Source organism: Stylophora pistillata, chromosome 13, assembly GCF_964205215.1.
Source record: "Stylophora pistillata chromosome 13, jaStyPist1.2, whole genome shotgun sequence".
Lineage (NCBI taxonomy): Eukaryota > Metazoa > Cnidaria > Anthozoa > Scleractinia > Pocilloporidae > Stylophora > Stylophora pistillata.
Window position 1 is genome coordinate 4,422,276 of NC_142531.1, and position 21,247 is coordinate 4,443,522.

Sequence of the window (21,247 nt, forward strand, 5' to 3'; positions counted from 1 at the left end):
CTTGACCTGACCACTTTTAGTTCTACCGCGATAGTCACCTCTTTCTAGATTATCAAAACGATCATCATGTCATAGAATCAAGGGAGGAGTGTGTGAAGCTGTACTAGTCCAATTGCCGCTATTATGGATTTTTTTCCCCGCATTTTCGTTTGTTCGTGTTTGCTTGAATTATACTATGGAAAATGTGATCCGTAGGGTCTCCTTCTTGTGCCCGACCGTTCATGGTTTTAGAAATACCACGTCAAACAAACCAGGGCCCAGTTGTTCGAAGGCCGACTAGCGCTAACCCAGGGTTAGATGTTAATCCCGGTTTCTATATTTCTCTGTTCAAAGGCCGTTTTGGGATAATTTTCCCAATTCTCAATTCTTTTTAGAGCATTCAATAATTAAATCGTAGAAAAATGGAATTAAAGTGAATTTTCTTTTCAAGTATTCACATCTGAAATCAAATTTTACACTAACCCTGGGTTTTCTTAACCGACCTTTGAACGACCCAGCCCTGGATTTAGGGTGGCTTTCACGCACAGCGCGCAAAAGTAAGATCCGAGCCTGCAGGGATGGATTGTAGAAAGCGGTATTTTAAGAAGACCGAAAGAGAGTGGGAAGGAATGAAAAAAAAGATGGCGGTCGACTAAGGATGACCGAAAGTTCTACCAAGAGTTAACTAAGAAAGATGCAGGTTTCACAACCTAATAATGTTAAAATTTATAACTTGTCAGCAGGAAAATCTTTGCCAGAGGTACGGAAGGATGATGATTTTTCTCACGTTTTACTGCTGGGCCTAGAAGTCGAAAAAATGCTCGGAAAGGGCAACACGTGTTTTATGTTTACAACCAGAGGAATGTATAATTAGAAGAAATTTTGACGATTTTCGTTTACAGTGGCTTTCCGAAAGAAAGAAGCGAACCTTGCAGAAGAATGATATTAGTAAGTTTTAAACTATGTAGAGGTTAGATTATTGAGTGATCAATTTCTATTCTTTATTTTTTTTTTATTAAGTGTCTTGGCTCAGCTGGTAAATGTTTTTAGTTTTAAGAAGTTTGTATGTGGCCAGAGTTAACTTGCTTAACTGATTTTCAGAAAATTCCAACCCTATGTTAAAATACTGAAAAGTCAAGTTATTTCTTGTATATTTTTGCAGACATTAGAAGAAGAATTGAACTTCTCCAGGATTTTGAGATGCCAATTGCTTCTACAAATGTGTGTGTTTCTGCAGACAAACAGTACATAATGGCTTCTGGTAAGTTTTTTTCCATGTCAGTGCAGTAAATTTACCAACATTGTGTTTAAACTGTGTTCTATGGGGGACTACCATGTTATTGGAGACTGAAGAGCATGTGCTGAAAAGTAAGTTTTTAAGTTCCAATCTACTCTAGTTATAGTTGTGGCAGTTGTTTGTTTATATCGATTGTAAAATTCTATACTGATCAGTCCATGTCCAGTAAATCATATTTCTTTTGTATCAATTCCCTACTTTTGTTTTCAAGGGGTTTACAAACCTCGAATTCGCTGTTATGATACATCAGAACTCTGTATGAAATTTGAAAGATGTCTGGATTCTGAAAGTAAGTATCATACCTCTCTTTATGTTCAAGTTACTCTTTGGCTTTCTCTATCTAAATTCCATATGACCATTATTGTTAATCCAACTTGTGTCAGAACCATATGTAGTTGAAAGATATTTTCTACCACAAGACCATATATTTTCAATTGACTATTATGTTTTTTTATAAAGAATAGGAAAGATAGTAGGTTTTGAGCTCAGTAAGGAAATATAGAAAGATGTTCTTTCGTGTAGTCACGAGCATGGGACAGAGAAAAAAAGAATTCTGAGTCCTCACGATGAATCAAAGCTCAGACCTTCTGATTCCACACTCTGATGCTCTTACCACTGAGCCACAGAGACTGAACAAGGCCCATTACAACAGTGACGGATCCAGGGTTTTTTTGAGGAGGGGGTGCACCACTAAAGAATGGCATAACTGACTGGTGACCAGACGTAAACAAATTGTAATAGCGAATACGAAGAAGGCTTTTGCCTAGGCAATAAGCAGAATACCACTTGAATTAGAAAGCTGAAGGTCATCTCAGGGGGGGTGTGCACCCCCCTACACCCTCCCCCTAGATCTGCTCATGTACAAAGTTCGTATTTGACATGTGTCCTGGATACTGTTAGGATTGGCCATGTCAAAAGCTTCATGTTTTTTTGTAAAGAATAAGAAAGATGGCAAGTTTTGAGCTTGGTAAAGAAATATAGAAAGATGTTTTTTCATGACTATTATGTTGTTGGTCAAATGAATCTTTGGTTTTTAGTTTTATTTTCCTTAGTCTGGATGGGGTGATGTATTGGTAGACAAATTCTCACTTTGATTGTCAACAAATGTTTCACTAATGTAACTAATATCACTTTGAAATTCATTTCTTCACCCGCAGGTCACATATTTGATTTTCATAGTCACTTGTAACTATTTTTTGTTGATATTTCTTAACAGTTGTGAAGTTCTGTATATTGTCTGAAGATTATTCTAAGGTACATAATGTATTATATTGTGTATATGATTCAAAACTTGGTATGGGTGAAAAACAATCTTCATTGAAAATTCCTATCATCTTAAATAATATGCCAATACTTTAAAAATGTTCAAGATAGATTTAATAACAGTTGTTGGTAGCTTTAAGTTTAAGGTTAATTTCCCAAATGAATGAAATTAACTTTACCTGAATTCATGTTGTTTTGTTATACCAGATGGTGTTCTTAACCTGTGATCGCCATGTGGAGTTTCATGCACAGGTAAATGGTAAATAAATGTAGAAATATCTAAACCCCTATATCAAATTAAAGCTTATAGGACTGGCTCTCAGACTATACCAAAAATTTTGAAATAAAATGAATTGACGAATTTTTCACGACTTCTAAATGCGACCACCCGAATCACCTTTTGAATGTTACATGTTAAAGCAAATTTTGTTTTTCACTTATTTAATGTGTTCCTCTGTTTCCAGGGCCAAAACACTAAAAAAACGTGTCTGTGATTTGCCATATTCAATTTCAGTGAAAAGTTACAGAACATTTTTGAAAAAGGATTAAAAAATGTGGAGTGATCGTACAAAATCGCTCTTGAAAAAAAAAGTATTTAGAAATAAAAAATTCAGAGACATGTTTTTGTTTTTTTATATTATGTAAAACTAGCTACTGTCAAAATTTGAGAGCAATTGAACAAATTCCCTTTGACTTGTAGCTCTTAAAAGGTGATTCGGGCCCTCGCATTTAGAAGTCGTGAAAAATTCAACAATTCATTTTTTTTCAAAATTTCTGGTATAGTCTGATAGCCAGTCCTATAAGCTTTAATTTGATATGGGGTTTAGATATCTACAGTTTAAACCAGACGCGCTACATCGCTTGCACGCGAGACACCCCTGAAGGTTTACGGTAACCTTAAATTATTATCAAGAGGGCTTATCTATATGAAGATTGTGAAAATCTTGGCATCATGCAGAGATACCGGTACTAAGCACAGGCTAAAAATTTTTTAACTGTGGCTCACTGACAACAGTGGAGACTAGAATAAGCTAGGGTACCTTGTGGGCCTCTTGGCCCCAGTGCACACTTACTTCTCTAACCTGATAACTACAGTACTACTCTTGTGTACATTAACCAAAAACACTTGTAACATGTGCTGAAAATTGCATGCAAGTGTGAATAAAAAAATCTTGATCGCCTTGCCTATCACTGTATACCAAACAGAGTCCACAGGGCTCAACAACTTTCCAACTTACTAGCCAAGCGGCTAGTGACATCCTAGATGTTACAACAATTTCAGTTTGTTTACTAGCCAAACTGAATTTCTACCAGTCTCAGTGTGGCTAGTTGGCCACTGTTAATGTCAAGCCCTGGTACAACTGACTAGACTGATCAAGACAGGTGAAGCTTCTTTTTAATACAAACTGGAATAATTTAGTAATTAACAGTTGATTTCAAAGGTTTATTCAAAGTTTATACTTTAAGTCTTTTTTTTTATAGTATGGACGTTATTATCGCACCAGGATTCCCAAGTTTGGACGTGACCTTGTTTACCATTATCCATCTTGTGATCTTTATCTCGTAGGAGCAAGGTAAAGTTTGCAAGAATTGTTTGTAAATTTTGATCTTAAAAGTCTTTGTGTCACAATTTCACAGAGTCACATGTTCCATTCACAATTTTATAACCTAACTTTATGTTCTAACAGAGAGAAGTGTATCTTTTATTTTGAGCTTTTTGTTTTGTTTTTATAAAAGTGATATTTTGATGAGTATGTCTTGGTTCAAATTATTCATTGGTTTCTTTGTGTATTTGTTATGATAATCTGTAGATTCAAAAGAAAATGAATTTTAATCTAATAAGTTTTGTAATAATATACATGAAAAAATTGAGCTGATTGGCTGAAAACAAGTGTATTTTTCATGTACATGCAACATGAGTGCAAAGTTGTAACACAAATACAAATTTCAAATGGGGTACACATTGTCAAAAATTTGTCTATTTGGACTTTCTGTGAAGCTTTTTTCATGTAAATTGTTAACAAGTAACACTATTTCTCATGCAATTTGGTGTAATAAGCTCTTGTAAATTTCCCCCCCCCCCCCCCTAAGGGCTCATGTTATTTTATTGTCTTTTCAGATGCAAGGAATATATGAAGTTCATATATTTTGAACTGCGGTATTAGATACGTATGATCCACGATCCTCGCAGTAGATAGCGTTATTTATGCAATAGCGAAAATCCTAACTCTTTGACTCCCAATATTTGATTATCAATTCTCCCTTTGAGCTGCTCTATAGTTCCTTGTAAAATGATTAAGAGAATTTGATGTTTCATCAAGGTGACACACTGTTTGAATGATGTATTTATCTTTTCTCTTCTTCTGTACTGTATTGATGTAGTGTATTGACACAGAAAGGAGAGGTTACATTATAATTGTTTTTTCTCACGTGATTATTTGACTTCCAGCTCTGAAGTATACCGACTGAATCTTGAACAGGGAAGATTTTTAAGTTCTATTCAGACCAATGCTGTGTAAGTCTCTTCCGTTGATGCGATCAATTTTATTTTATTTATAAGTTGAATTTGTTACAATTAAACAGTTATAATTTCCACCAATTCTTGACTAATTAAATTTTACTTTTACTTTGAATTTGTTCCAGTGAGATAAACACCTGTGACATAAACCCCGTGCATCAACTTTTTGCTGCTGGAACAGCTGAGGTACACACAACTTTAATTTTTTTTGCTTCTTTACCTTTTTATCAGTCTAAAGGTGTATGCACACTTTATTAAAGTGTAACAACAGCTGTTCTGTCCTAATTTCTCCAAGCATACTATGTATTTTATTTGGGTTCCATTTTGTCACAAATTATTGCCTTCATTGCACCTTCTTCAAACAAACTTGGTTTTAAATGGCAGTAAAATGATCACTAACTAAAGAGGCTCTTGGTTATTATGTAAGTTCCTCTAGTCAACACCTTAGAAATATATAAAGAACAGTATGGAGAATATGCATTCTGATGTTAGGGTGGAAAGGGTTACCAGTAATTGCTGGTTACTGTAATTGGATTACACTGTATGATACAGATTTTATAATATTACCAAAACTGTCCCTCTTTAAAAAAGATCTAATTAGCCATGTGATTACTAATATTGATAACTTTTTTAATAAGTAATAATTATATTAAAAAAAAAAAAGCTCATGAATTTAGGCTTTTGACCTTACTGACAGAAACTATTTTATTTCTATTGGAGAGATCTTCTCAAATGTACCTGTACATGTACATGTTTGTGCATCTGCTACTGGATTACTGATAATCTCACAACAATTGCCATATAACTTGGTTTGCAATGTTATTTAATGTTACAATGCATTGGCCCAACTATGAAAACATACAACTGTAAGTTGTCTTGACTTTAAACTTTCTTTTTTTCTGCAGGGACATGTGGAATGCTGGGATCCCAGGTCTTGCAGTCGTGTTGGTTTGCTGGACATTGGACTCAGTGGATTTGATTACCAAAGGTACTGAAAATGCCAACAACCATCAAAATAATGAATGGGTAATGAACCCTTCAACTCCCATGAGTGACCAAGACAGAATTTCTTCTTACATTATCAATACAATATCAAGCAGATAAGTAATGAGAATAAAGAAAAATATCAATTATGGAATTATTAGTTGATTCAATACCAAATTCTCTGAACCTGCAGTATAAAAATTGTAGGGTAGATGGTAAGGAGAATTACTAATTAGATGTTAAAAGCAAAAGGGTTAAAGTGCACCTACACCCAAAAAATTTTTTTCGCTTAACGAAGTAAGCATATTTTTTTGAGTATTTCTGCGCAAAAATCTTTTTATTTCCTCAAATCTTCAATTTTCTATGCCCAGTCAAAATACGGAAAATCGGCCGCCATCTTGCCCCACGACCGAGTTTAAAGAGGAATGGCTCTAGTGGGTAATGTGACGTCAAATCGAGAACACGAAAGTCTGCTTTTCACACATTTTCACTTGTTTGGGAAGGTTGTAGTCGATAATTGTCCGAAAATATGCCGACTAAGTGTGTTGTAGAGGGATGTAGCAACGTGCGAAATTTGCAAGAGGGTATCGCGCTCTATACAATCTTCATACAACACACCTAGTCGGCATATTTCGGACGATATCGACGACAATCTTCCCAAACAAGTGAAAATGTGTGAGATGCAGACTTTCGTGTTCTCGATTTGACGTCACATTACCCGCTAGAGCCATTCTTCTTTAAACTCGGTCGTGGGGCAAGATGGCGGCCGATTTTCCGTATTTTGACTGGGCATAGAAAATTGAAGATTTGAGCAAATAAAAAAATTTTTGCGCAGAAATACTCAAAAAAATATGCTTACTTCGTTAAGCGAAAAAAATTTTTTGGGTGTAGGTGCACTTTAAATGTACAGTGTGTATATACAGTGCTAGCTTATTGACAGCACTTCCTTTACCCATCATGCATTAAATTCATTGCAACATATTTCACTCTGCACTTTGTTAACAAAATTATTTTCCTCCTTTCAGTTCAGACAAAGTCCCAGCTGTCACAACACTGCTGTTCAAAGATGGATTGACAATGGCTCTTGGGACAAGTACTGGGCATGTGAGTTGAATCAGATTTGGTTCTGTTTTTCAAACACAGCTTGATCTTTTTCTCAGCTTTGAATTTAGATGGCCCTGGAAATGTCAGTGATGTCTGCAGGGTTTATAAGCATCTTGAAAACCCTTGAAAACCCTTGAATTTCAGGAGGCCGATTTCAAGGCCTTGAAAGTACTTGAATTTCGTTTTAGGTTCTTGAAAGTCCTTGATTTTTTATTGAACAACATCGAAAAATGTCTGCTTTTGTTTTGCGCCATCAGTAAACCCAAAACATAGATGTTAACAGAAACATTTTTCTTGGTTTTGAGGTAAAATTGTCGTTACAAAAAGTCCTTGAAATTTCTAAGTAGGGTCCTGGAAAGTCCTTGAAAAGTCCTTGAATCTTTGGCCTGAAAAAGTGTACAAACCCTGAGCCTGAAATCACAGCATTCAGCTGAGGATTAAGTGCAGTCTTTCCATACATGTACAGTTTCCCTCTGCTGAACAACGGGGTGGTTGTTACCCACCTTCAAGATTATTTTCAATATTATCAAAAGAAGATTGTAAATGTGCACTGTACCCCTGAGGATTATTTCTTTACTTGATGTTCATCTGCAAGTCAATTGAAATTTATTTCAGTTCAAAATTATGATCAGATACCTCTGCGGGAAAGATGAACCCTTTAAAATTTGCGCTCTCCTAACATGTGGCTTTGTAGCAAAAGGTTTTAATGGTGGTGGTGCCCAGCTAGTATCTGGGAGGCACAGGTTTGATTCCTGTCAAAACCTGATTCTTTTCTGCAACTGTTTAACCCTTTAAAGTCCCCATTCGCCCCCAGAGGTTTCTATGTATTTGAATTCTTTGCGTTATCAGGATTAATCTCCAAAAAAAATTTTCACGATTGATTAAATATTTCCGGAGATATGCCACCTCAAAGTTACTCTTTTGGCCATGCCCTTTTGACTTGGCCGGGAGAGAATTACTGGGCCGAGTGACGTCACAGCAAGAACAAATGTTAACTTCTTGTATAAGACCATGTGTCTGTTGCTGTAAAATAATGTGAAAATGCCAACTCGTTGCATGGTCGCTGGTTGCTCAAATACACCAGATTCGTCCCAAGACATATTCAAGTGATGTAGGCACATCAATTGAAAGACGTTCTGGCTGTGACGCCATGAGGGACTTTTAGTCACCAATATTAACTTAGCCCGCCCAAATCAAAAGGGCATAGCCAAAGGGCGAACATTTAATCAATCAAAAAAAAATTTTTTATGAGATTAATCCTGAAAGGGCAGCATGGTCAAGTGGTCAGTGTGTCAGACTTGCAATCCACCACTCCCGGGTTGGAGTCCCACCCTGGCCACTACTTGGATTTGTTTCACAGTAGCCCCAAGTTTCAAATCCTTGGCCATGCTTGTAATATAGCCAACTGGTTTGCCTTTGGCCAGTTGGGATTCTTAACAAGGTTATTTTCAATTTGAATTATTTGTTTAAGTTGTTTCGTGGAAAACCTGTAAACTAGCTTCTAGCTAAGTGTTTCTCCACGTTAAACTGTTTATTATTATGTTTATTATTATTATTATTATTATAACACAAAAAATGGAAGTATATATAAACCTCTGAGGGTGAATGGGGACTTTAACCCCCAGAAGTGATTAACAAGTAACTTCTCCCTATAATATCCATACATTATTAAGCAAACAGGTAATGAGAATACTCAAACTCATCAGGTAGAAGTTGTTTTCTTGATCTAACACCAAATTCTCATAACAAATTTACAAGCAAATGTGTAGCAGCTAGAGGGGAGAATTAACAATCAGATCTTGAGAGTTAAAGGGTTAAGTTGCCATTCACCTGCAAGGATCATTGCATTACTTGATTTTCATCCACAGGTCAAATAAAATTAATTCATTAAAAAAAATTGTGATATAGATGAACAGTAGACGAAATATAAAATTGACAAAAACTGAATACAGCTGTTTTGAAACTGAAATTATGCATCTGTTTTCAGTCATGTAAGGTAAATGAAGGACCAACAGTTCATTAGGCATGGGGGGTTGAGGAATTCTCTAAGTACTAACTAGCAGAATTCTGTGGTCAAATCTCTTAAGTCTGAATTACTTCTTATTTAGAAGTGGCAAATGTTATCCTGTTACCTGATGCTTTACTGTACCCTTTTTTTTTTCATTAACAGCCAGGAATGATCTTCTCTATGTTTCAAGACATTTGCTATTAAACAAGAAGTAGATACTGTACAATTCATTTTGCAAATTTTACTTCTCTAGGTTTTGTTGTATGATCTTCGGTCCACCAAACCTTTGTTGGTGAAAGATCACCGATATGGCCTACCCATCAACAGCATTGCCTTCCAAGATAAACTAGATGTTGTGTTGTCTGCTGATTCAAAGATCCTCAAAATCTGGGACAGAGAAACAGTAAGTCGTAGCTGTAGTTTGTATGACTGAACTTCATTTGTACTACTCCTTTTGCCAAGGGGAAGACAAATGAGTGACACTTTTGTTTATAGTTTGATAGTTCAAAATCAATCATCTTTCTTAAAGTTTATCATTCTATTTAAACTCATAACACTTTTAAATCCTTTAACTTCCTTTAACTCCCTTTAACTCCCATGAGAAATTAAGACAGAATTTCTCCTTACAATATCAAAATGTTATAGTTGATCCAATGCCAAAATTCTCCAAACCAACATCATAAGAATTTTCTGGCAGACAGTAAGGAGAATTACTGATAAGATATTGGGAGTGAAAAATTTAAAACAGTGTACAGGACACTTGTTTGTTACATACAGTACAAACCTACTGGTAGTTTATGGCTTAGCTTAAAAACAAGTTCTGTCCAGCTTAGTTGTAGAGCATGGAACCACAAAATCCAAACATCTCAGAAGTGACTGCTATTTTTGCTAGTCCCCTTCTCGTGACTCGTGAATAACATTCATCTGCTTTTAATTCTCGAGTGAGCTCAAGATTAACTATCTTTCCTATTCATTTTAATAACATAATGCTTTGAATATGGCCGATCTGAGCACTAAACAGGATTTTAGTTATGTAATAAACCTACACTGTAGTTGATGGCTATGGAGTACTCTGTATAGCCTAGTGGTAGAGTATCAGGTAATTGTGAAGAACATCTCCCTAAAAAAACCTGTTGCAGCAGAAAGATTGTTGTTAAATTGTGGTATCAACTCATTTTAAATGTGAGTCAATATACGTAGAGCCTGTTGGTGGCCTGTGGATTATTTGTGGACCACCAGGTTTTTTTTTCCGAGAGCTGTTTTTCACAAACACAAAGTATTAGAGTGTGAAATCTGAGAGTCTGATGTTTAAATCTTTGCAAGGGACTCCAATTTTTTTTGGTCTCATTGCTCCTGACAAGTAAATTGTGTCTTTCCCTATTGAACAACCAAGTTCATAATTTACTCGCCTTTTTCTTTATCACATTGCACACAGGATACTTTCATTTTCGCTGATTCAATTTACTGAATGCTACTTGCCTCTGGACACATTGTTTTCATTGACAGGGAAAGCCCTTTACCTCCATCGAACCACCCACAGACATAAATGATTTATGCTCCTATCCAGACTCAGGTTAGAGAAATTTTAAAATTACCTTTCACTCTTTCAATTTTACTCTTTCTGTTTCTTATTAAAGAAAGAAGTGCCCTTGAGTAAACTGTTAGTGTGTTACATGTAGTTAACCACAACAAAAATTATTCCAAGTCATGTTTTTGCACTATTAATTCATGTTCAACTAATAACTGATTTTTTTTTAATTTATTTCTTTTTTAAAAGGTTTAGTTTTCATGGCAACTGAATCCCCCAAAATGCTTGTTTACTATATCCCGGTAAGTAATTATTCTAATAGTTTTCATTGTGTGGAACAAAAAATATCAAACACATTCTTTCGTTTTCGTCAAAGATACTTATATATAGGGCATTTATTACGCCTCACTTTACTTATTGTAGTTCCATTTGGAATAGCTGTCTCAAAGAAGATAGTGACCGATTAGAGAGATTACATGAGAGGGCCCTTAGATACGTGTTTAATGACTTTTCCAACGGATATGATAGTCTATGTTATAAGATTAGTTACTCATTAAGTTGTAGACGGAAACGAGATATGCTTTTAATAATTTTTAAGCCCTCTATAACAATATGCCTCAGTATATTCAATCTTTATTTCAAGTAAGAGAAAATAAGAAAAATCTTAGGGCCAAAAACAAACTTGTTTTACCTGTAGCTAAGACCACAACTTACGGCCTTAAATCGACTTCTTACATTGCTGCTAAGGCTTGGAATGCATTACCTGATAAGCTAAGATTAATGGCTGAATTTGGCCCTTTCAGAAATGAGATAAGAAAACTAAGTAATTTGTAATTTTATATCATCATTTATATTTAGGCTTATATTATTTTTACATCATTTATATTTATATCATTTATATTACATCATTTATATTACATCATTTATATTTAGGCTTATATTATTTTTATCTCCAGCTATCTAGACAAAATTATGGCTCCCATCGTCAAAACTTTACCATCATATATTAAAGACAGCCAACACGCTCTTCAAATTTTTCGAGACTTCAATTTCCTTGACCGAAACAAACTTCTTTTCACCATGGATATTACGTCTCTTTACACTGTCTTTCCTAATGGCGAAGGCCTTCTGGCCCTTAAACATTTTTTTGATCAACGTACTGTTAAGGAACCTAAATCTGAAACACTTCTACGCTTAGCCGAACTTGTGCTCACACTCAACTGTTTTTCATTCGGAAACAACTTCTTCAAACAAACCAATGGTGTAGCCATGGGCACCAAAATGGGACCTAGCTATGCCAATCTTTTTGTAGGTTTTGTCGAACATCAATTTTTCAGCCAATACAACGGCTCCAAACCTGAACTCTACGGTCGCTACATCGACGACTGTATCGGCGCTACCTCCTCTACCAGAGAGGAGCTCACTCAATTCATAACCGCAGTCAATTCTTTTCACCCGGCTCTGAAATATACCAGGGAAATCTCTGACAATTCTTTATCCTTTTTAGACATCAAAGTTTCAATTGAAGGCAACGGTTTATGCATTAGTGTGTATTACAAACCTACAGACTCGCATAATTACTTGTTATATTAGTCTTCGCATCCGTCTCACGTTAAGAATTCCATTCCTTTTTCTCAGTTTCTAAGACTTCGTCGTTTATGTAGTGATGACTCTGATTTCCACCACAAATCAGAGTCAATGTGCCAGTTTTTCAATAAACGTGGTTATCCTGTTTCTGTCATTCAAGCGGGTTACCACCGCGCCCAACTTATTGATCGACATTCAGCACTACAAACGTCGCATGAGGAAGATTCCGACCGCATTCCATTCACTCTCACGTTTCACCCTCACAACCACTCAGTCAAATCTATCATTCTTAAAAACTTTAAATTACTTCAAAACGACCCAGAGACAAGCACTATCTTTTCGCAGCCTCCGCTCATTTCATTCAAACGCGACGAAAACAAGGCAATTTTTTGGTCAGAAGTTCTTTTCAGACTAATGACCAACCAGGCACTTTTAAATGCGCTCGTGCACGATGCAAAACATGTCCTTTCATTCACAACACTGATAAAATATCGGGACCTAAACGATCCATTAAGATCACCGATCACCTCACGTGCACCTCCGCCAATGTAATCTATTGCATAACTTGCACTTATTGCAAAAAGATCTACATCGGCGAAACAGGCAGAAGGCTAGGTGACCGATTCCGAGAACACCTTTGAGACGTGGAAAGGAATTACAAGGACACATCGAAACCAGTCGCTAGACATTTCAATTTACCTAATCATTCTAAGCAACATATGGCAATCTGCGGTCTTTCCTTACACTTAGGTAGCACGGAAAGCCACAAAACTCTTGAACAAAAGCTCATCTTTCAAACCGGCAGTCAGTCTAAATCCCACAGGGATCAGCGAACGCTTTTCATTCCACTAATTTATTCGTGTTTTTCTCGTTGTCATGTTCCCACCAATAACGTAGCTCCATTTTCTGCGTTTAAACACGAAGGCGCGCTATAAGAGGAGCCTTAGGTCCCACTGGACCATTTGTCAATCAACCGTCGTGTGATGTAGAACTCTTAGAGTCAAGTCAGCTTGAGCTACAGCTTCTCCAAAGCAGTGAACAGCGGGCGCATTCCTCAAAATTGTTTTATGTCTTCATCACAATACAAGAATTTTTTAGATTTGTATTTCCTTTCTCCAATGGAAACTGTCTTTATTTGTGACGGTAAATTTGAGATCGAAGTAGGTGGTTCGCACGTTACCTCATGTCACCATGCTGGTGGAAGTAAACAATAGATATCTCATTAGCTCCTTTTGTTCGTCTACCAGCATTTAAATTTGACCCGCACACGTCAACGGTGATTGACAAATGAGCCTAGGTCTTCCCAGGGAAGACTTCCTTATATAGCGCGCCTTCGTGTTTAAAAGCACACACAACCCACAATTCCTCTATTCGCTCCGACGAAGGGCTAACGCTCGAAACGTCAGCTTTTGTAATCGTTACGGTGGCCAATTTACCATTGTTGATATATCCAAATTATTTCGTTACCCCACCGACGCAGCCCCAAACAGTTTCTTTAGAAACTATCAGCCTTTATTATTTTTAAACTATGTTATTTATATTCATATATTTTTCCTCGGTATATTAGCATCTCTATTGCTAGAGGCCTAACAAGCCTCATTTTCATCCGAGTTCAAATAGAGTCATCATCATCATCATCATCATCATCAAGGTGATTTAGCAGGTAACTTGATTGTCCACGTTCATTATTTCAGGCTCTCGGCCCAGCTCCCAGGTGGTGCTCGTTCCTGGACAACTTGACTGAAGAGTTGGAAGAGGACCAACAGCCAACAGGCGAGTGAACCAAACAGATGGTCAACCAGACATAAAGTCTTTCATGTTACCTGAACACACATCGTTTGGTTCATAAATTTAGTCTTAGGCCTAGCTTGCCATGAAGTTTTATATTGTAACCCAGGTGCTAAAGCATCTGGCTAAGTTTGAATTGAAGGTGGAATCCAAAGGAACTTTGTTCCATAAGTTAAATGTAAGCATAGGTCTTTATTTATTTATTTTTTTTTTTTTATTTATAAGATTCGCCGACAGTTTGGTATGTTGTTTAAACTTCATAAATGCTGTTGAAATTGTGGTTGTTAGGCATGTGTTTAGCTTTGCCAGCTTTCCTTCCCTTCTCTGCCTGTTGCTTGTTTGTTTTTGTTGCTTTTCTTCTAAACAGTGTACATGAAACTTACTGTTAGACAGTGTAAATATGAATGTTTCTTTGGTAAAAGTCCTGTTTAAGCATTTCACCAAAAAAAATAATTATACTCCAAGCATGAATTTTTTTTTATATACTCCAAGCATGAATGCAATTAGGAACATTTCAGTCAAATAGTTCCATCAAAGATTGCTCTATTCCTAAATTTTAAAACTACAATTTTTTAGCTCTCTGTAGATAAAACTAATCAGTTTATCTTATTTGTTTTTACTTTTAGTGTATGATGATTACAAGTTTGTCACTAAGCAAGAATTGGAAAGTTTAGGTGAGCAACCTGGTACCTTGAGAAGTTTGTGATGAGAAGCTTTAGTGAAGCTGGGACTGTAACATTGCTTGATGTTGTCAAGTGTAAAGAGAGAGGAAAAAAATTATCCTCTTTACAGGCAATCACACCTGTAGGGTAACAAACACCATACTACGAAATGGCGAATAGTACTCCATTCTTTCGTCCTTCGTCAACTGGCCGTCATTTCAGACAGGCTGAAATCTTTACCTTCCCTGATCTTATTTTCGGGTAAAGGCTGATAGTTTCGAAAGAAACTGTCTGGGGCTGCGTCGGTGGGAGTAACGAAATAATGATTCGCTCCGACGAAGGGCTAACGCTCGAAACGTCAGCTTTTGTAATCGTTACGGTGGCCAATTTACCATTTCAACTTTGTTGATATATCCAAATTATTTTTGGGTAGTTTTTCCTCCTAATTAGTTAACATACATTTCCTTGTGAAAATTTACGATAATTTGGTGTTGACGGTATCTCGATGAAAGCCTCTGCCGGAAGACGAGTGCATTAAAAGTGTTTAGGCAAAAGGACAAGTAACAAAGAAAGTGTGGTTGTACTATTTCTAAATATTTTTTCATCATTTTCAGTTGATAACGCATTTTAAGGTGAGATTGTTTCTTCGTTTTCTAGGTTTAACGCATTTGATGGGAACGAATCTGTTGCGTGCTTACATGCATGGGTACTTCATAGACATTCGACTTTATCACAAGGTGATCAATGTATTAGAATCGTTTGGCTGAATCAGCTGTTAAGCTCGATAATCAAACACCATTCGTCTTGGTACTTTGTTCAGAATTAATCCATTTGTATTGATGTGACGGGATCACCTACGAACATAGTCAAATTGTTGGTTAGAAACTTTAATGGCAAGGCTTTGACTGTAGAGTGGACTCGAAAATCATCACGCTATACTCGGACACGCCCTGTCCTGTACAAGAATTGAAGTTCTCGTTCACTCTAAAGCCATCGTTTGCCTTTTTTTTTTATCGCTGTCAAATCATTTACATAAGTCTCTTGCCCACATTAGGACTTGAAGACTACGCCAGTGATCCCCTCTTTATACATAGCTAGAGTACAGCTGTAACCTCACCACAATGTCGAGACAGCCTCGTCCCAACGTCACGCCAATTCCTACGTGTTTTTAAACTAAGGGACACCTTGGGTTTTCGAAACGGCCTATTAAGCTGCAGTAGTCTTCTTTTCTACATTTATATTATCTTAAAACACATGTAACTAGTTATTTGAGGTTGTTCTTCATGCAAATGAATTGCCCTTTTTAGGCCAAGTCTTTGGCAGAGCCGTTTGCGTTTGAAGAATATCGTAAGAAACGAATCCAGGACAAAATTGAAGAAGAGCGCGCCAACAGAGTCAAGCTGAAGGTTTGTAGATGGACGTATTTTGACCTTTTTCGTGTTTCTTTGTTCTGATAACTATTCTCTTTATTTTTGGCTAATTTTATGGCAAGAGAAGTGTAAAAGTATAATTTTGATTTGTACAAAGTATCCTTAGCTTTTTACAGTCATATACTCCACTTACCCGCGTAAGGTCTTCTGTCTTACGGTAAGGGAAGTATACAGCGCCGATGGAAAAAAAAAAAAAAAAAAGAGAGACAGAAAAAAGAGAGAAGGAAAGGAAAAAAAAAATAAACTGTACTTACCATATCGGAAATCATTTTCAAGGGAATATAGTGAAGACACAAAAGCAAAAATACTTAAAAGGAGCTATACATAATGGTCTGCAGTGCCTGTAGAACCTTAATTTTTAATCTAATCATTAGAAATCAAGCTTATCGTTTTCCATCTTTACATGTTAACCTCCTCGTTCCCTATTTTGGTGTTTGCTTGTTTTTTTTTTTTTAATATAATATTACCACTCTAATCAGTAGTTTATTTATTTGCCTGAAGTTGAAGGTGATTTTGTATTTTTGTAAAACAAACCTAACATAGCTCAAACCAGCAGTGAGTTTCACTTCAGAACTCCTGTGACCTGTTGTGAGCAGGAAAACCGTTTCAAAAAACTCCTGAACCAAATGCAATACATGAACAATGAGAATTTCTTTTGGCTTCTGAGTACCTTTTAGCAGTCGTCAGTCGGTACGGACCAATGATTGTTAATGAGTAAGTCATAGTGGTATTGATTTCCGTTTAGAAACTACCCAAAGTGAACAGAAATTTAGCTGAGAAGCTGATGGACGAGAAAAAAGATAAGAGAAAAGAAGCAGTTGAAGTGAGTAGCCATTCGCTGTTGCTAAGCTTCGAATCTTATTCAGGCTGAAACTGAATATCCAAACTTCTGCTACTGTGTTCAGGTTTAAAGAACGAGCGAGCTATATCCGTGTATTGTGTTGTTTTCTTTCAGAATTCGGAAGTGAGTAATCCGCTGGGTGATGACAGGTTTTCAGCCATGTTCTCCAACCCAGATTTCCAAGTGGACGAAGAAAGCCAGGTAGGGTCTGACTCGATCTCATTTGTAACACGAAGAGCAATTTTCCATGAAGGGTCCGAAATAATCAGAATTGCTTTAGTTTTGCTCCACGTCGCTATGCGATTTGGGCAGAAAACTCGCGCCATCGCCTCTGTCAAAGATGCCAAACTAAAACCAATCTTCCTGCGCAAGAAAACAGAGCAAGAAAAGTTTCTTTACTGGGAAAGAAGCAAAAACGATCAAGCTGGCGCATAGTCACTGTTTTTTTGTTTTTTGTTTTTTTTGTTTTTTTTTTTCAAGGTGAGATGATTTTCACCCATTTTTGTCTTATGATATTGTAGGAATTTAAACTTCTCTATCCTGTTGTGTCCAAACACGACCGAGAAAGACAGAAAAAACAGAGAGAAAAACAAGCGTTACTGGAGCAATTTGATGAAATTGAGGTAATAACGTGTCAGTTTAATTATTTTCTAGGATTTTTTTTTCGCTTCATTTTTCTTTCATGTGTTTAGGTTTGTGGTACTTCATGCCAAGTTAGTGATGTCAATGTTTTTCTCATTGATAATAGCAACAAATCGACAATGGTTTAGCGTGTGGTCTGTACTCTTATCGGCAACGATATTCGTCATCACAGTGGTCAAAATGTTGGCTGCACCTCGTGAGTCCGCGACAAATTTTTAGCAATTTTAAGAGCACAGCACGGGCTAAACCACTCTTGATTTTTTTCCCATAATATCGACGTCAGTAAAACGATTCTTTCAGTGCGTGGCACGCAGCATGACACGTTGACGCGAGCAGCGTTGTCTGTACTCTTATCCACAAAGGCATATTGGCCAATCATATTGTGGCGTTGCTGCCAATCGTGGTAAAATGTAATATCTTGCAGGTCGCTTGACAATTGTTGTTGTTATAGAAGGCAGGAAATTTTGATTATCAAAGGGCAACATTCTTTGTCAGGAAAATTTGCTTTAATCTTAACCGAGAAGACAATTGATTTCTCTTGCTCTGCAGGAGCCAGAAGGTCGAGCGAGTGAGGAGGAGTCAAGCAGCTCAGAGGACGAGCGGGAATGGCGACTAGAACAGAAGAAGCAACGAAGAGAGGCTAAGATGAATGAAGAGAAACATATCGCTAACAAACCCAAGTTTTACGAGCTGAAATCTGGAGAAAATTTTAGGAGCATGAAGTCTGGCAAATCGGCATCGACTTTGAGAGATAAGAAGTACGTGGGTTTACGGACTGAGTCTTAGAGAGTGGAAGTGCGCGTAGTAACAGGATTGAGTTCCAGTCAAATAACTACTTCTCGGTAGTCACACTATTTCTCGGGTTTAGAGGGAACGACGGTCTCAGTAGTGGAGCCTATAGTTAAGAAAGGGGTGAAAAGGCGTGGGTCGGGGCAGGGGAATTTGGTCAATGGACGCTTCCCTTTGGTACCCTCTTGAGGCGAGACCTCATATGTTGTAACGCTTCTACTGTTACAACTGTTACTTTCGAGGGGGTCTACTCACAACAATCATTCACTTGACTCTGATGATGACTTCCGCGCATGTTGTCGAAACGTCAGTCACTGCCACCGACAACAGTCCCTCTCAGGACTACACTCACCCGGACGATCAGACTACACCTTCACATGTTCAAACTTTGTTGGCGTCTTGAGACAAGACTTCGTGATGTTGTAATTTTTTTTTATTTAATGGAAAGCAACTTCCACTTTCGGCATGTGATGATTGCTCTCTGAAATGATACACCAAGTAGGTGGACATAATGTAGATGAGCAATCCTTTCGACGGCTTTTGATCATAGTTAGCTACCGTACGCAGCCCATGGGTATACGAGTTGATAATTAAAAGGACCATTTAGTTTATCTACACGTATTTTATCGTGTGGGTTTGTGGGAGAACTTTGGCTGCCTTGTGTCCAATTCCATGGGGTGGATCTTGTATTTGAGTTGGTAGAGAGGTAGCAACTTGCGTTACATAGATAGCGCAATACATGCCATAACGTGTTGTGTCGATTATGTTGCAGGATATCCCTCGGAGAACGTCTCCTTCATGAACAAAATTCTGGTGTAATCAGATCAACTGGCTCCTCTTTGGGAGAAAAAGAAATCACGTTCCAAGTTAAAAAGGTAAGATACGAATCTGAATGTCTCGTTTCGTGCAAAGACGAGCTACTTTAAGACTCGTGAATTTTGAAAAATTTAGTCTAGATTTTTCGATTTCGTCGTGATCTGTGGTATTGTCCTCCATCTCTAACTAACTTGGTTCCTTTCTGTTTTATTCGTTATTCTCTGATTTTTGTCTTCCCCAGTAAAGCATCATTTTCATGGGTTTTCGATTAAATGGCATATCGCACGTCATAAAAGTATCAACAATGAAGAGATTCAGGTTCCATTGCGAGCCATAATGCTATTTTGACCAATTAATCCACCCTAACATCAGTATGCATATTCTCCATACTGTTCTCTATACATTTCCTAAGGTGCTGACAAGGAGAATTTGTTTAACAACCAAAAGCTACTTCTTATCATCTCCTTTTTTTTCTCTTGATCTTTGTATTTGATTCTGGGGTGATTTTGGTGCTAGTTACTCTCAACACCCGCAAATTAAATGAGTAGTTCGGTAAATAAATTCCCTCAGTTCCCCGAGAGTGGTTAGTGAAAATCTTAACGCACCTCAAGGATGCAAAGGTTTGGGACATTCAAAATTATTTCTTCGTTTCTATAGAGCAACAAAGAGAAACAAAGAAATGAGGAAATTCGTGCTCATGTTAAAGAAAGGAAAAGGCTTCGCCGATCAGCCACGAGTGTTCTGGGGAAGGAAAAACGCGGGCCGGTGTTTTGGAGAGGAAAAAGAGTTAGATGACAAAACACAAAATGCAGTTGAGGGAGACGGCATGAAAAAGGGATTCTGTTTGGAGATCAGAGGGCTGTTCGGGATGGGACTGCTGACAGTATACTGGTGAATAGAAACGAGGGTTTCCCAAATGAAACGGGTTCAAGCCTGCCTAGTTCCAAGGCTTTTCCTTTAGCCTGTCATCAGCATGAAGTCTGGGAAGGAATGTTAGGTGACGTCACAGTTTAATGTAGAGGCCAGGTTCGACGGAGGTGTGAACGCTTAGCAACAAAGCTGAACAAGTTAGTCCCAGCGCTGGTTTAATTAATAGACTAATTGATAGGATACTACTATAGAGGGCTGGTCTTAAATTCCAACTGCAGATTCCAAGTACTCTCTCTTAAGGAGTTCTTGGCGCTTTTCATGACAGGTTTTAACCGCGATATATCTGATGTATCAAAGTTGTGTTCGTTGTTTCTTGCGTATTTAAAAGGAGGTGCTGTCACTATGGAAAGGAGAAAGCGAGGATGGTGACAACTGAACGTTGATCTGACGAACTGATTATGAAAAATCGTACACTTTTGATTTTGATGTAACGTTTGATGTGGAGTGTTGGTCGCAAACATTCTGCCGCGCGTTTTCCTAGACAGTTTAATAAGATGATGGCCAAGACCTAGAGAAGCCCAAGCGAGCAGTTGCAAGTTCTAATGTGTCATTACACTTTTTTTTTATTTGCTGATAAATTTTGATTACTTTTTACACGTAGCAAACTATATTTTATGTTATTTCATCGCGGTGAACGATTAAATTTAACAATCATTCCACTCGCACTTGTGGGATATGAGATGATAGATAGCCAACGAGGCCCGCAAAAGGGTGAGACCAAAATGATTCTTACAAGGAAAACGATAAACATGAGAGCTTTAATGAGCTAATAAATCAGTGCAACATTACGGCTAGGTACAAAGTTTTTTTCTGTTTTAATTTCTAACAATATTTTCTAGCGCTCGATTTCAAATACACCACTAAGTTCTATTACCGTTATCGGTTACAAGGTGAGCAAGTTGTCTTTGAGGGGTAATGAATGGTGAAATCAGGGATTCTCGAGACGAAGGGAGCCCTGTTTAAAACTACGAGACCGAGACTACAATTAAAGCTCTAAAACTCTACCATAACCGTCGTTTTCTAAGATTTTTGTAGGGTACTATTAGTTGCAGGAAAACGTGGCGTTAGAAATCGTAGTATT

At 37.3% G+C, this 21,247-nt stretch overlaps 1 protein-coding gene across 1 annotated transcript; it reads left to right on the forward strand.

The window, feature by feature from the left end:
- The first annotated feature begins 583 nt into the window (after positions 1-583).
- Positions 584-20,825, forward strand: LOC111322618 (nucleolar protein 10). Its single transcript, XM_022925741.2, has 24 exons — positions 584-739; positions 882-927; positions 1,142-1,240; positions 1,488-1,565; positions 2,493-2,530; positions 2,747-2,791; positions 4,022-4,113; positions 4,989-5,054; positions 5,183-5,243; positions 5,963-6,045; positions 7,067-7,145; positions 9,407-9,556; positions 10,660-10,726; positions 10,931-10,983; positions 13,963-14,041; positions 14,683-14,730; positions 15,376-15,455; positions 16,026-16,124; positions 16,894-16,971; positions 17,104-17,190; positions 17,511-17,612; positions 18,181-18,389; positions 19,193-19,295; positions 19,894-20,825. The coding sequence occupies exons 1-24, from the start codon at positions 674-676 to the stop codon at positions 20,029-20,031; spliced, it is 2,046 nt and encodes a 681-aa protein (XP_022781476.2). The 5' UTR covers positions 584-673; the 3' UTR covers positions 20,032-20,825.
- The last annotated feature ends 422 nt before the right edge of the window (positions 20,826-21,247 follow it).

What these genes read in the sequence shown, in the direction of transcription:
- LOC111322618 (XM_022925741.2), top strand. Translation starts at nt 674, where the DNA reads ATGCAGGTTTCACAACCTAATAATGTTAAAATTTATAACTTGTCAGCA. An exon ending in ATGTGGAGTTTCATGCACAG is followed by an intron (nt 2,792 to 4,021) that starts GTAAATGGTAAA and finishes TTTTTTTTATAG; the next exon opens with TATGGACGTTATTATCGCAC. An exon ending in AAGTGGACGAAGAAAGCCAG is followed by an intron (nt 17,191 to 17,510) that starts GTAGGGTCTGAC and finishes ATGATATTGTAG; the next exon opens with GAATTTAAACTTCTCTATCC.